The sequence below is a fragment of the Sceloporus undulatus genome, chromosome 1 (genome assembly GCF_019175285.1).
Source record: "Sceloporus undulatus isolate JIND9_A2432 ecotype Alabama chromosome 1, SceUnd_v1.1, whole genome shotgun sequence".
NCBI lineage: Eukaryota > Metazoa > Chordata > Lepidosauria > Squamata > Phrynosomatidae > Sceloporus > Sceloporus undulatus.
In genome coordinates, this window is record NC_056522.1 from 368,846,734 (window position 1) to 368,862,693 (window position 15,960).

Genomic DNA, 15,960 nt, shown 5'->3' on the forward strand with positions numbered 1-15,960 from the left:
AAGAATGATGCACAATGATCTATGGAATCCTGTACCTTAAAGATTCTTCACTTCTTTTTTTTTTTAATTCAAGTTTCATACCACTATAATATAAAACATAATAACATTATAATATTAATATTATTATACTATTAATAGCAACAACAAGCCCCTTATGAACAAATCTTAAGAATGATGCACAATGATCTATGGAATCCTGTACCTTAAAGATTCTTCACTTCTTGGCATCAGCATGACTAAAAGGGATGGAGGGAATCAAAGAAGCAAGGCACAGAGCAAGTATGTTCAATCTGCAGTTTGCAACAGTGGTCAGAAACTACAGTAAATTGTTCAAAGCTGGACATTCCTACAACTCAGAGCTATTGTAAACTCTTTCCTAGCTTTATCCAGCAAAGCTTTCTGTTACGGCACTGGGCAATTGTGCTCCCTATTTCTAACCAAACCAGAAGAATAAATAGGAAAATGGGTTGTTTTTTTTAAAATGGGGCATTTTTGGAAATATTTTCCTATGAAGGAATCTCTAAGAGGAAGGTGGCTTCAAAACAGAAGGTAAGATACGATTTAGAAATGAAGGGATATGTTACCTGTTTCTACTAAACCATACACAATTATGTATTGTCAGGCAAAGAAGGAAGAAGTGATGACATGCCCTAGTATGAATAACCTGACAAATTAACAAAGGCTGGACACATTCTCGTATTTTACTGGAAAGCTTTGCATCTGTGCAGAACAAAACACTCATGCTTCCCACTGGAATATCCCCCTTCTATCTCTGGTCGCAGACCAGAGACAGCAACAAGATTTCTCCCCCACACCTGAAATTGGGGCTCCACTGTTTGGAAAAGCAATACCTTTGTTAACTGCTGTTTTGAAATCAGAGATAATATGACGAGGGAACTTATGTGTCTCTCTATAGAGAAGGGAAGATTTATTTCTTAATTATTTAATGAAGGTGGCTAACATATTTAAAACAATGCAAAAGCCTTAATAAAAGTATACAGTAGAGGCTCGGTTATCCAACCTTCAGTTATCTGACGTTCTGGATTATCCAACGTCCCATGCTTCTTTGTGAATGCACCTCAAGGGTGGTGCGCTCACAAAGAAGCATGGGACATCAGATAAGCCATCGGGGACAATATGCTGGAAGCCGTGTATGGCGCACCCGCATATAATGCGGGCGCATTCTATATACAAACTTTAAAAACAGCGCTGTACAACATTAAAAGCCCAAACCTAGAAAAAATGCCATTTAACACCACTTTTAAAGAGCTGCAGCTCCATCCTACAGAAGGGGTTTGTTGTTTTACAAGGTCTTTTGCTTTCTCTACCAAAGAGTGCTGGTGCCTCACAAAATTACAAATCCCAGGGTTCTGTACAGTGGAGCCAAGGCAGTATAAGTGGTGCCAAACTACATTATTTTTACAATGCAGATGCACCTGATGTCAGTTTGTAAAAGCCTGATGGCACAGAAGTATTTTGACCAGCCAACAAAAGAACAGGACCATCCTGGCCTCTCTAGGGCTGCATCTACACTGCAGATATAATCCAGGTTGACACCACTTTAACTGTCGTGGTTCAACACTATGTAATTCTAGGAATTGTAATTTTGTGAGCTATTTAGGCTTGAGTGCTTTGGTGCCACAACAAACTATAATCCCCAGAGTTCCATAGCACTGAGCCATGGCAATTAAAGTGGTGTCAACCTGGATTATTTCTGTGGTGTAGATGCTGCCTACAGAGGGAATTCCAAAGTCTAGGAGCAGCCACTGAGAAGGGCTGCTCTTTTGTTTCCACCAAAAGAGACTGAGAAGGTGGTAAAACAGAGAAGGACATCTCCATACAACCTTAGAGCTCTAATGGATCATGAAATGATATCATAAAAGGGAGAAGTCTTGATGAATCAGAGAAGAGGTGGGGCTTGTATGAAGCCCTTATTTTCTTACTTTATCCAGCCTTTATCCAGATTGGTTCTGGGTTCAATCTGGTGCCCAGGAACAATTCAGGTCCTGAGCCCTGTGGTGAACCAAGGCTCTCCAGAATTGTGGCTTACCAAATACAAAATTCTTGGCAGTGCAGCTGTAGTCACTGAGACCTGTACCAACTGAATGCATCATCACTTGACCTTGAAGACTTAACTTTCACTAACAGTGACTGAAGCATAGGGTTAAAAGCACACCTCTCACAGTTTGCTTATTAGGCAAATTTCTTCATACCAGATAAAAGATAAATAATTTTTCAGAAATCTAAAGACAAAACCAAGAAGCATATTAATCACTGCAAATTAAATGGCTAGTAAGATCTGTGCTTGCAACTCCTTGATGGAGACACACTAGGGGCTTCATTGTCAAGTGAGAAGTGCAGCATGTCTCGTTCTTAATTGCACATAAATTACTAAGAGTATTGTATTGCTGAAGAAAAAAATGCATTTATCTGTTAACACCTCAGAGGGACATATGTGAACAAAGGAATTTCTGCATTACAACCAAGAATAATGCTGAACAAAGGAATTTATGCATGCCATATAAGATGTATTGCACTTAGAGTAATGGAAGAGGGGGGAGTCAAAAGGCCTACCGTGAATCTTTAATCCTGAGAAAATCAAAATAATATACGCACTTGCCAAGTTCTTAAAACATGAAATACTGTATTTAGAGAATATCTACCTCTACATGTACATCTATGTCTTTATGAACATAAGATGCTGCCTTATATTGAATGAAATAATTAGTCCATCTAATCAGAATTGGCTACTCTGGAGGGAGCTATCTAGGATGTCAAGCACAAATCTCTACGAGCCATGTTATCCTTTTCACTAAAGGTGCCGGGGACTGAATTTTGTAACCTGTTGCATTCAAAATATGTGCTCTAGCCAGTCCCAAAGATATTAAACATAGTTCATTCTCCAGCATAACTGCTTAAAAGAAAAAAAAATCCACAAATTTCCCTTGATATCATAACAAATAACCCACTCTCTATTTCTATTGTTTCAAGTAATACTGTTTTCTCTTTCCTGCTTTCACTGGTTTTACCTCTGCATATTAACATGTTGGAAGGTAAAAGCAATAAAACAATTTAGAGTATCCATTCTACTCATTCTATTGACTCAGATTCAAAGTACCCAACAAAGGCCTTGTAATGACTTTATAGGGGGAACAGAAGACACTGACAGCTCTTAAAAATGGACCTGTGGTATTCAAAGAATATAGCACCAAAGAAGAACAGAAAATTTTCTACTGAAAGATCACATTGTTATTAACATATGGATGCTTTAGATTGAAAATCTATGTCAACTGTGAGGTTCTGAGTCACAACTAAACTTCAATAAGACAATGTGCTTCTGAAAAGACAACCACTGTCAGATTTGAAACAATTGGTGGCTGGTTTGCCATAATAATCAATAGTATGTGGGCTGGAAGCAAGTACATTGGACCCTTGTTATACGCTGGGGTTTGGTTCCAAGATCCCCTGTGTATAACAAAATTTGTGTATACTCAAGTCTCATTAAATATAATGACATAGCAACATGGTGTCCCTTATAAAAAATGAAAAATCAAGATTTGATATTTGAAATTTATACTTTTTTTTAACATTTTCAAACCATTTATGCTTGAATCCGTGTATAAAAAATTTGTGTATAAGAAGGGCCGACTGTACACATATAATAGACATGGGTGTGCATGCATGCTGTACTTTCAAGTCACTTCCAACTTATGGCAACTCTAAGGTGAAGCTATCATAGGGTTTTCCTGACAAGTGTCTTTTGAGATGGTTTGCCTTTGCCATCCTCTGAGGCTGAGAGAGTTTTACTTTGCCTAAGGTCACCCAGTGGGTTTCCATGGATTGATGTGTACCCTGAAAAAATAGCAACAAGGTAATGGGAGAGACACATCTCTCCCAAAAGCATACACATAGGATATCCACAGCATGCATATCCAGTACATGGAACTCATTGCCATATGATGATTTCAGTGCAAAAAGCAGAAATGGCCTTTTAAAAAAGGGATTGCGTATCCATTCCTACTTCTAATACAGCAGCAGCCACAGATGTCACTACTTTACAATTCCTCCTTCCCATGTGTGACACAGCTGTATATTGTGCATGTGGTTTATCTGTGGAAGCTGACAGCTCATTACACAGGAACTGGTAGGTGTCAGAGTGGCCCTGGAACCCCAGGAGTGGCACAAATCCTGCACTGGCAGCCGCTTCTACACTCCTACAGCTACAGCTGTCACTTTGCATCATGCTGCCCATTTGAATCCATTTACTAAACAGCCCTGCCCTGAAGAGCAAGGCACTTTAATAAAGACAGGAGACAGAGACAGATGGGCAGACATCAGCCATACGAAAAGCAAGTCCTGCAATAGATTCCTTACCAACCATTAGATGTTCCTCTGGCAGATCACCTGACATCAATTCTAGATGTTGCAGGGTAGACTAGAAGACTAGGTAACTCAGCCTCTTTAAAATATAAAATGGCTAGGAAGCAAGACATAACCATCAAAAACATGGGGAGCAATGAGAAAGCTGAATATTGTCTGCACTTCACATATAGTTTAAATGCAATATATCTGTCCAGAATGGAATTATTTTCACCACAAGCATGATAGCTTTCCTTCCCCATCCCTCACATTTTAGGAATGCACAGCCCACTGGTATGCCTGTTTACTAGAAAGCTTCATACTCAAGACAGTAATTAGCAACCCAAATCTGGCATAAAATTCAATAGGAGATCTAAACTACACCACCACAAACTGTCACAGCAGACAAGAACCATCTATTTTTCAAATCAACATGAAGGGATGGAGACACTTCAGTCATATCAACTAATGTGAAACTAACATTTAGAATAGGAGAAAGAACTGGAATATATCACAAAATGCTAAGGGAGGAAGTATTGATGGCTGAGTGACGCATTTGCAGAGTCTGAAGGATGCCTTCGCACCACAATGATTAAACCGTATTGAAGCTGCCGGTTGATATGTGACCTGCAGAGGAGGATTCAATCTGGGCTCATATGCCAATGTAAATATGAAAGTCTCAACATTATTTCAGTGTCAAAAAGACATTAACAATCCCTTGATGTGCTGATTGCTGTACAGAGAACACAATAAATGAACAATTGTAGTACCTTTTCCCCACACTGTTCACAGTGCTGGCCACATTCCGAGCTGGGAGAGATTTTCTCCTTGACAGCTTCTTGGTGGTGGTGCTGTCATCAGTGCTGTCATCATCTTTCTTTGGTGTGCTCCCTCCTTTGCTGTTGAGGTCCCTTAACACATTATAATTAATTTTACTCGAGATCTTCTTCTGTTCCAACATTTTTTCAATCGCCTCTCCCGCTGTGCTGGCCTGGATCAGCTCCCGTTTCTTTGCAGACTTCTTTGGCTTAATTGAAACATAAATAACCACAGTGTTAGAGGGTGATCAGAATAATTTTATTGATACTGAACAGTGAATTGCAGTTCAGTCATTATTACTCAGGTGGAAACAGGTTGTAACAGCAATTGATAGGTGGCACAGTTACATTGTTTTAGAAAGTCAGTCAGTGCCTCACAGAGATTTTAATAGAATGATGCTGAAAAGCCAGTATTGTAAAAGGTCTGGAGATCACTGAAAACCTAATGAATAAGTAACAATTAAATATTCTCTTTCTTGAATAACAAACAAAATGCCGTAGGGCTGTTAGCAATGTTTCTCAAACAATTTGTTTCCCTACAAACTGATACCCCAAAATAACAATGAAACAAAGAAGTGAAATTATCCTTTCATTGAATCATGCCTTTGTGCCAAAGTGAGCCACAATGGGTTTTTTGTTTTTAATCTAGATTAGTTTTCGCCCGCCTTTGGACTACAATGAAATGATCTGGTGGAGATTTCACTTATCATGCTAAAACCAGTCCCCATATCAAACAGTGATTACATAGGAACTTTTCTGCCTTTAGAACATAAGCCTCTCTGGTACACTGTAAAGCATTTACTTCTACTGCTACAGCCACAATAATTACTACTCAGTTCCCTCTCCCCTTCCTGTAGCCAATAGTTTAAAGAGTACACATCCCTTCATGGGGTTCCCTCTTGCCACACAGTACAGTTGGCCCTCTGTATACATAGACTATTTATCCACGGATTTAAGCATCCATGGCTTGAAAATATTTTTAAAAATACATAAATTCCAAAAAAGCAAACCTTGATTTTGTCATTATATGTAAGTGGTTCCATTTTACTATGCCATTATATTTAATGAGATTTGAGCATTCACAGATTTGGTATCCACAGGGGGTCCTGGAACCAAACCCCAACGAATACCAAGGGCCCACTGCAGCTGTTAATATCAGTTGTGCAGAGACATACAATGCCACAATATCCCTTCCAGAAAGGTAACTGAATAAAAAAGGAGTTAGGAAGCTTTTCTAGCCTGGAGGCTAAATTATTCCTTAGGAAACTAGGGGCTGAAAGAGCAGCGAATGCAGTCAGATCTCAATGGCAGACTATTCACCCTACTGTCATGCATGTACACCCCATTCACAGTCTCAGAAGCCCATGGGAAAGGAGCACAAGAAGATGGAAGAATCTGGTGCTCTGAGAAGTCTGGAACACGTATAATGCTTGGATCTCTGGACTCCTTAAGAAAGAGGTACCTGGTGCAAAGCCAGCTCTGCTTATCACAGGGCAGAAGAAGAGAAGAAGGGATGGGGGGAAGGTAAGCAGGCAGATGAGTGAGTGAGTGAGTGAGTGAGTGAGTGAGTGGTGGAGGGGATGGAAAAAATGGGGTGAGGAAAGGCTGGGTGAAAGAACAGATGGAGGAGGAGGAGCAAAGGCTGAGGGACAGCAAAAATGGCAGAGTTGAGCCACTGCAACAGGTTACTTGACCTTCACCCACACTCCAGTTTATCAGTTTCTTTTGGTGCTAAGGAATGCTAATCGTTTCAAATGCAACTTCCAGTCCTCAGAAAGGAACGTTTATGTGTGTATCCCCTCCCCCCATTTTTTTTTCCTTCTCATGAGTGCATTGCCAGTTCTGTGTGACTGTGCTCCTTTATTCTTGCAGTCTGGTTTTGTCCCAGAAACAGGGAAATTATTCCAAATTTTATTAACCATAAATATGTGTGCAGTGTGAGAAAAGAAAAGGGACCCATATTCTTGCTAAGAATACAATTTTATCCCTCCCACCAATCAGGGCACGGAAGGAACAACTCAGTGGAATTCTTATTGCCGATGATCAGCATGGAACTGAAATACAGTACCAAGACAGCATTAGAGTCGCTGCTGCAACAGCAAGCTCAAGGGATACAGACACAGTTTAAGTAAAAGTACAGAACTGTGTTCAAGAGTTCCCAGGGGACTGCTGCTCTACGGATCAGTGAAGGCAGCCAAGTGGAATACATGGCATTGGCAATATGCCATTAAAAGGGCTTAGCTTAATACGTGCCTCTGAGAAATGATGCATGCTACTCAAAGCAAGAACAAGGTCAGCATGACAGCACCACTCAAAAGTTAAATGCAGAATGTTTAACTTGTTCTGAGCCAGGCTGTTGGTCCATCCGTCTCAGTAATACCTACAACAGCCTTCCCAAGCCTGGGAGCCTTCAGACTATGACCTCCACCATTCCTGGCCAGCAGATGGGAGCTGTAGTCCAACATACCTAAGATGATACCTGTTTGGGGAAAATGGGTCTATGTTGACTTGACAGTGGCTCTCCAGGGTTTAAGACAAGTCTTTTCTACACAAATCTAGATTGTCTTGTGTCATTTGTGAGTAGTTTTATTACTGTACACTGACAATCCCTTTAACATGAAATAAGAATGCTCACTTACTACCCAAATTGGTAAAAGTTATCTGTTGGACTACTGGGATGCTTGTCGACTTATGGAAATCTACAGAATTTATAGTTTCCTTAGGCAAGGAATACTGAGAGGTGGCTTTGCCGGTCCTTCCCCTAAAACATAGCCTACAATACGTGGTATTTATTGGTGGTCTCATCCAAGTACTAACTGGGGTTGACCCTGCTTAGCTTCCCAAATCAGACGGGATGTGGTACCTTTGAGGCTGAGCCAAATAATCTTTAGGACAGGAAGATGGATGAAACATTTCCTTAAAGACTATGCAAAATGTTCCTTCTTATTGCTGGATCACTGTTATTTGAAACACTTTGGGACAAAAAATGTTGCAAAAATCTTTTCACCTCTTTTGACCAGGGGACTCCAAATATAGTATAAATACCCTCCACACCCCTGATTGCTATGTGCCTTCAAGTTGTTTCCAACACAGGGTGATCCTACTTATCACAACATTTTCTTGGCAGAATTTGTTCAAAGATAATAATAATAATAAATAAAATCTTTATTTCTATCCCGCCCTTCCAAGAAGATCAGGGCGGCTTACAACAGTGCAACAGGTGCACACAAATACAAAGTTAAAAGCACATAAACATCAATATACAAAATAAAAACAGCAATAAAAGCCCCATAGCCCGTCCTCATGGCCACGGAAGAGGAGGGGAGGCCCACAGGATCTTAATCGGGGAATGCCTGCTTAAATAGGAAGGTCTTGAGATCCTTCCTAAATTGGGCCAGGGTAGTAGATGAGCGGAGCTCGGTGGGCAGCGTGTTCCAAAGGGCTGGGGCAGCTGTAGAAAAGGCCCTTCTAGAAGTAGAAGCTAACCTAGCCCCAGGCACCTTCAGCAATTGCTGCCCAGATGTTCTGAGGGTGCGAGGCGGATTGTATGGGGTTTGCCTTTGCCTTTATCAGAGGATGAGAGAGTGTGACTTGCCCAAAACCACCCAGTGGGTTTCCATGGCCAAGAGGAGATTTTGAACCCTGGTCTCCAGAGTTGTAGTCTAATGCTTAAACCATGACACTACACTGGTCATTGGGAGCATTCAAGAGCAAAAACATTTTTGGCCAAAAAAAAAAAATCAATAAAAATTATTTTGACTCCCTAGAGGCCACAAAAACAGACCTGAGGACCACATGACACCCATGGACCAGAGATTGCACTGTACTGTATACTATACTGCCTCTGATACTGGAGATATTATATAGATATCCTGAGTAATAGCCCTCAGGGGACCAAACCTCTAAATTTATCTAATCACCTTTTACAACCATCAGCAGTCATCGTTCTACTGAAGGTAGAAGGAAGGGTGCATTTAACCAAGATGATGAGAAACATCAAGAAAAGTGTATGAAATATAAGTCTTTTGGCTCAACCCTGCAGTAATTCAAGGAAGAACTTCACTAAGTATTATTTTGCTAACTAAAAAGCTACACTCCAGGTTTATTACAAGTAATATACAGTAATGCATAGTACTGCATAATAATCTTATTAGACAAGAAGATAAGTGAATTATTCCTTGTACATGTATAGTCTCTTTATTCCAAAAGTATTATTTACCTTGTGTTCTTTATAAATCCCAAGCTCTTTCTCTTTTGCTATCCTTGCTTCTTTTTCTGGAAGGAGACAGGAAGGAAAAGCAGAGTGAAAGGACGACTATAATCCAGATCATATTTTAAAGAGATTTAACATTTTTTGTTAGCAGTCTTAGTGAGCAATCATCTCACCAGCCAAAAGCCAGGTCAAGGGCACTTGATATGGCACACATCATCCCACTCTCCCAGCATAAAGGGAGGCCTACTAGAAGGATAGTGTTTGCCATACATCCACAAAAAATTCCACAGGGGAATGTTCTGATGATGGTGACAGAGGAGAGATCATGGAGATATATGTTGTGGACAATTGAGGAACCACTAATTCTAAGCGTCATGTCCCTTGGACACCTAAAAAGCTAAATTCCAATGCCAGGTTCCTGTTTGTGACTGTTGTAACCCCTAGTGAGTACACCGTAAGTATTTTGCATGATCAAATTGGTAACACCTCCTTGCAGAGTGCTTTTTTCCATCTGTGCAGTGGCAGCCAGAATGCATCAGATGCAGCCCCAAAAACCCCAAATGGCCATTCATTATCAGCCTCCTTGCTGGTCCTCCCTCCCAAAACTTCAGCACATCTGTGTTGGAAGAACTTTTAATTAAAAGAGAATTTTGGCCAAAGAACCTTCAATTACGCCAGCTCTAGAGCCGACACAATGAATATTCTCTTGCTAATCAGTGTGGAAAAGAAGAAATAAGGAGGTCAAAATGGTCATTGTTTTTAAGCCACCTTGAGTTCCACTTTTGGAGAAAGGCAGGAAATAAAGCCAATAAATAAATAAAATTAAAAAGAGACTTCTAACACCTATCTGGTACAGAAATTCCCATCCACAGGATAAGATGGTTCTCTATCCATGAGAAGGCTGGTTAGAACAACTAAGGTCCAAAGCAAACTGCAGAAAGAATCCAGCTTGAGACCACTTTAACTGTCCTGGCTCAGTGCTAGGCAATCCTGGGAAATGTAGTTTATTGTGGCACCAGAGCTCTCTGACAGGTGGTGAAATATCTCACAAAACTATAGTTCCCTGAATTCCCTAGCATTGAGCCAGGGCAGTTAAAGCAGTCTCAAACTGGATTATTTTCTGCTGTGTGTTTTAGACCTAAAAGAATTCCACGTGTGTCAATTTGATCATGGAAGAAAGATATGAAGACTTTATTTATATGCACATATTTATGTGTATACATGGAGAATTGTGATGGTATACGCAGAAACGTCTGCCTAGAACTGGAAAAGAAATGTGAGATCCTATCACCTATAAATACATGTTAAACTGACACAGAAAGACTACTAACTAAAAACATTAAGGTTTTTTTTTACCATTAATAACTAACTGAATTGTGCTTCATTATCTAGTGCACACGCTTTTTCTCATAAACATAAAAGTGGACGCCTTGTTTGCTCAGAATAATCTAGCATTCTTTGAAAGAATTTCAGCCACCAGAAGATGCTAGGTAGTTAAGTGGAAAAATTTCCCAGTCGGTCCACAATCTCTCTTCTACCTATACCTGGCCCAGAGAGCCTTTGGGTTAGAAAGGATGTAAAAAAATTATTTTGACAAACCATCTGAGACCTAGGAAACCATCTAATAAATCCCCCCACAGCAACAGATGCATTAAGGTTTTTTTTTTCTTTTAACAATACCATCACCACCAACACCAAATTCTCTTCTAGAAGGCCAATCTTGTGTAGCTCAGACTGGTAAGCCTCTGGTAAAAACTATGAGAAAATGGAAGTTTTCACTACTGATTTAGAAGCAACTTCCATTTTCTCATAGTTTTTACCAGCTACCTTATTGTTTGCAAATTTAGGGAACTGTGATAAGTTTAGTTCTGTCAAACAAGGATTAGCCCATAGTTTATAACTGTGGCTTGATCCCCAAGCATGAACACACATAGGAACTCTGTTCCATTTTAAAAATGAAAATGGATGCATTTTATGTTTCCTCTGAAGATGTACTAGGGGATCAGTGTGGATGGGAGGCAGATGAGACTATGCTTCACTACTGCTCATGCAAGTAACAGTAAAGAATAGACTAACAGTGTATTCAAACTGAGACATTACCCCCAGAAACCTTCACATTGGTCCAACATGTGGACGTCGCGCCACCCCAACTCAGTGTAGTATATGAATAAAAAAAAAATGTTTTAGTGTGCATATTTTCATCTGCACATTCCTTACAACATTTTATAAGGAAATAACATCATTGAAATTAGAACAGTTTTATATAAATAAATTCAACATTTAATTCAACACGTATGTAAATTTTACACATAAAAAGTTTAGGAAGAGGAGGATGACGAGGGATCAAGCCCTCCAAATCTCGCATCCCTCTCCATGAGCAATTCTCATCCCCCCCCCCCCCCAAACCTGTCCCCCCCTTTGGGAACCACTGATCAACATCATTAATGGGAAACCTGTGGATCTCCAGCCTAGGTAGGATTAAGGAGAGTTGGAGTACAAGAATATCTGGTCACATTAGATGTAAAGAGAACCATCCCATACACTACATGTGGTTTTTATTTTGTTTTGTTTTGTTTCTATGCTGTCTTTCTCCCAGAGTGGGACCCAGGATGGTTCACAGAAGAATATCAATTAAAATATACCGTGCCGTTTTAAAAACAATTACAATAGACTGAATTAAAACAATATAAAATTATTTAGAAACATAGACAAGTTAAGTGACTGTGAGAGGATTGCTGAGGGCTGCCTGGGGTTAAAGTGAGGGTCAAAGGGAAATTTAAACAAGGAATTTTCTGGCTGATGAAACACTTTTAGCCACTTCACAACACACACTGCACTTATTTCATTTTTATCCTGAAATTCACTCAGGAGGTTCAAGGCAAGAGGCAGTGCCTCTGTATTTAACACATGCCAGAGAGTACATGTCAGGTTGCAAGAGAGCACCTAGTTTAATGGCCCCCCACTGAACTTTCCAGTTACATAGGGATTTGAACCCTGGCTTCCTCATCATACTTTAACACTCTCCTTGCTACAACCATGCTAGTTAACTATCTTTTACTATTCACTGTACTTTTTAAAAAGAAAAAAACTCCTTACAAATGTCTAAAACAAAGTATTCAATAATCATATCAGTGAACCTTTTCAGCCCCAAATATTCTTCCATTCTTCCTTCCTTCCTTCCTTCTTGCAGTATTTGTTGTTGCCCACATGGGTCCCACAACCTGACCTACAGGTTGTGACTATACTTTTAAAAGGTGACTTAAAATACTGTTATAAATAAAGACTCAGCAACTTCATTTTGCTTACCCTTTTGTTCCTTTAAATAATCTGCATTCTCCCTCATCCACAGTTCTGCTTTTATTTTGGCTTCTGAATCATTAAGTATATACTGGAGAGAGAAACAAAAATGTTAGGCTTTCAGCATAGGTATCAGCAATGCAATCTCGCAGTTTGCCATTCTGATTGCCATCATCCCTCACATTCATTCGCCCTTCTGTAAAATGCAATGATTTAATTGTTCTATGGGCCATGTATTAAACAAAAATCAAACAACGTTTACAGATAATCATTGGGTTTCTAGCCGGACCACAAGGCTTAGACTTTTTTTATTTTAAAAGCAACATGATAGTTCCCCCCACCGCCGGTAAGAGTGACCTGTTATAAACACATACCTTTCAATGTATTTTTTAAAATTAAAAATCACTAAAAGTGGCCCAGCTTCCCACAAGCCTCCAGAAGTTAATAGTTATAAAGTAGCACGTAAATGTTACTCATTGTGCAAAATAAAACTTTAAAAAATACAATGTTGTTAAAATGTCTATCAGTATTGAACCTGCCTCTCATTATTCAAATAAGGAGTACCAATGTTACCATTAATAGTTTCTTTCCAAGCTGTGTACTCCCACCCCTGTCCCCTTAACCACATCCATTTAAAGTTAGCTCCTCTTCAGTTTCCCCTTTAAAGAAACAGATACAGTATGGACATTCCAGTAAAGTACATTTGAGCGCACCCATATGCCTTCCCTTTACCACTGAGCAAGTACAGCTTCAACCAACACCCATCCACACCCACATAGGCATGTGCCTATCCCTTTTGACATAATTTGTCATCCAGATCTCTCTGTCTCTGCTTCTCTCTCTCTCTCTCTCTCTCTCTCTCTCTCACACACACACACACACACACACACACACACGGTGATTCATTATGTTGTATGCATCCTCAGAACAGAATGCCTTTTATTGGAGCTTTCTGATCCCTGGGTAAAACAAAACTAGCCTGGTCCTATGAAAACATCTCACCTTTTTTAATAGAGCCACATGGGCATAGAGAGAATTATGGCCAGAGCAGGGGGTGGGAGGAAACCTGGCAGGAAGCACATGCTTACCATATCTATTTCAGAATCATCAATTCCACTTAGATCCAATTCACCATCTCCAGTATTTTCATCTAAATAAAAGCAAAGGAAATTTTAATTAGGAGGTGCATTCATTCCAAATCAAATCCGATTCACACTCCAACTTCAATCATCTCGGAAATACAGTCTTTCTGATAACTGGTTTGCTAACAAAGCAACCTTTCACAAGACAGGGCCTGTCCAAATTAAAAAGTGGGGGGGGGGGGGGGGCTAATTTTTTTCCTAACCATTCTTCTTATTGTTACTCTTCCTTGTAGGAACACAAATTGTCGCTGCAATTAATTAGTGTGAATTAATTAGACACAAACAACACCCCCCATCTCCTTGGGAATCACTGTTACTAGGATTCAATAGCAAACACTCAATCAAATGCAAAGTGAAGGAATGAAAGGTTAAGAACTTTTGAATGTCCCAGAGTCAAGGGCATGGAACAATGGGATAGTTGCTGTCCTCATCTATGGATGCTAGTACAAACACATCCCAATCATCACAGTGTCTGTTTTACTAGCTACAGAGCTGCCAACTGTACATAAATGTAGGTGATGAGCAAGATCAACTGTTGGTTAAAAGATCAGGAACTGGGTAGGACCGATACTGGCAAAACATCAGGAAGAAAATCTTCTAGAACATGGCCACATAGCCTGAAAAACCCACAAAAAACTATGGGTAGGACCACTTAGAAAGGAGCTCACACTGCGGTCCTGGCACAGGCCACCCACACAACCTAAGCTATAGATCTAAGACTTAGCAATTTAAAACATGAGAGAGGCAGACCTTTGTGCCACAAAGCCTATTAATAAGGAGCCCTAGAGGCACAATTTTAAATACCAATACTGCAACCACAAGGTTGTGAGTTCAATCCCAGGGCTCCAATGTTGACTCAGCCTTCCATCCTTTCATAGGTCGGTAAAATGAGTACCCAGCTTGTTGGGGGCAATTGGCTTATAGATTGTAAACTGCTTAGAGAGTGCTGAGTTCACTGATAAGTGGTACAGAAATGTAAATGCTATTGCTATTGAAATATTAATAACAATAATAACAACAAGGCTCAAGGTGAGGCATAGCATGTTAAAACAAAAAATATAATTAAAAATACATAAACCCATAGTTAAAATAAAATACTAAATACTATAATACTATAAATACACTCATAAGAGTTCATATACACTGTGATATAAAATTGACTGGATATGCCTGTCGGAAGAGACCACTCAAGTATAATATGTTCCTAATCCTGAACTTCTAAGGCTATACTCCATCCAAGATTATACTCTGAAGGTATGAGTTGTAATCCACAAAATGCTTTAATAAATCTTTTAAAACATGCTACACAACTCCGTTGTTTTACACATTTAGGGACAACTAATCACACAGCAGAGGAAGCTACAGTTCTGGTCAACATCCTAAATTCTCAGCACCCCAGAAAGTGGCAGCATTGAACTAAAATGGTTGTTTGGGAAAGCTACCCAAGCAGGAGCCTTAAGTACAATGCTTACAAAATAATTCATGCAAATGGATTTCAGAGTATGGAAGAGAAACAACTTGCTTGCTTGGAAGCCCATAAAACCCCTGAAGCCCTAATTCTGATGCCCCATATTCACAAGCAAGGCACAGGTTTTCAATTCACTGGATAATGTTTTTACACTGATGCTTGAGACATTTTGTATACGTTATCATTCCATTCTCCCAAAAATGCACCCGACAACATATATTTGCTGCAGGCAACTTTATGATAATATATTGACTGAAAATGCCTCAGGAAAAGGTTTTTAAATGGCATATTTTAGTCATGAGTTTTACTGACAACTCAGCAAACACTAAGTCTTGTTACATGTCATGTGCAACTTTTTACACTGCAACTTTTAACACATATCTTGGGGGGAAGGAATGACTCCTAGCAAATCCATTCTAAAATCTGGGGGCGGGTAGCTCTTTTCCAAATGTAGGCAGCAGTCATGTTGCTGATTTTCCATAAATTGTCTCAAAATCCAATAAATGCTCAAATAGGAGCCCTGCTTTGCCCTTCAGAGCACTTGTGCGGCCCTCATTACAGACAATGCTATTAAGCCATCCCAAGCAAATTGGTTAACATCACTGTCATGCCATATGATTGAAAATAAGCCTGCAGAAAGAACGGCTACATTTAAATTACAGC

The 15,960-nt window shown here is 39.7% G+C and overlaps 1 protein-coding gene across 1 annotated transcript in view; it reads right to left on the reverse strand.

Moving 5' to 3' along the window:
* BRF1 (BRF1 RNA polymerase III transcription initiation factor subunit) overlaps window positions 1-15,960 on the reverse strand; it is a 359,625-nt gene that overhangs the window by 55,037 nt on the left and 288,628 nt on the right. Inside the window, 4 exon segments of the mRNA XM_042446801.1 lie at window positions 5,130-5,386; window positions 9,397-9,452; window positions 12,697-12,778; window positions 13,776-13,837. Coding sequence (XP_042302735.1) covers window positions 5,130-5,386; window positions 9,397-9,452; window positions 12,697-12,778; window positions 13,776-13,837 — 457 coding nt within the window.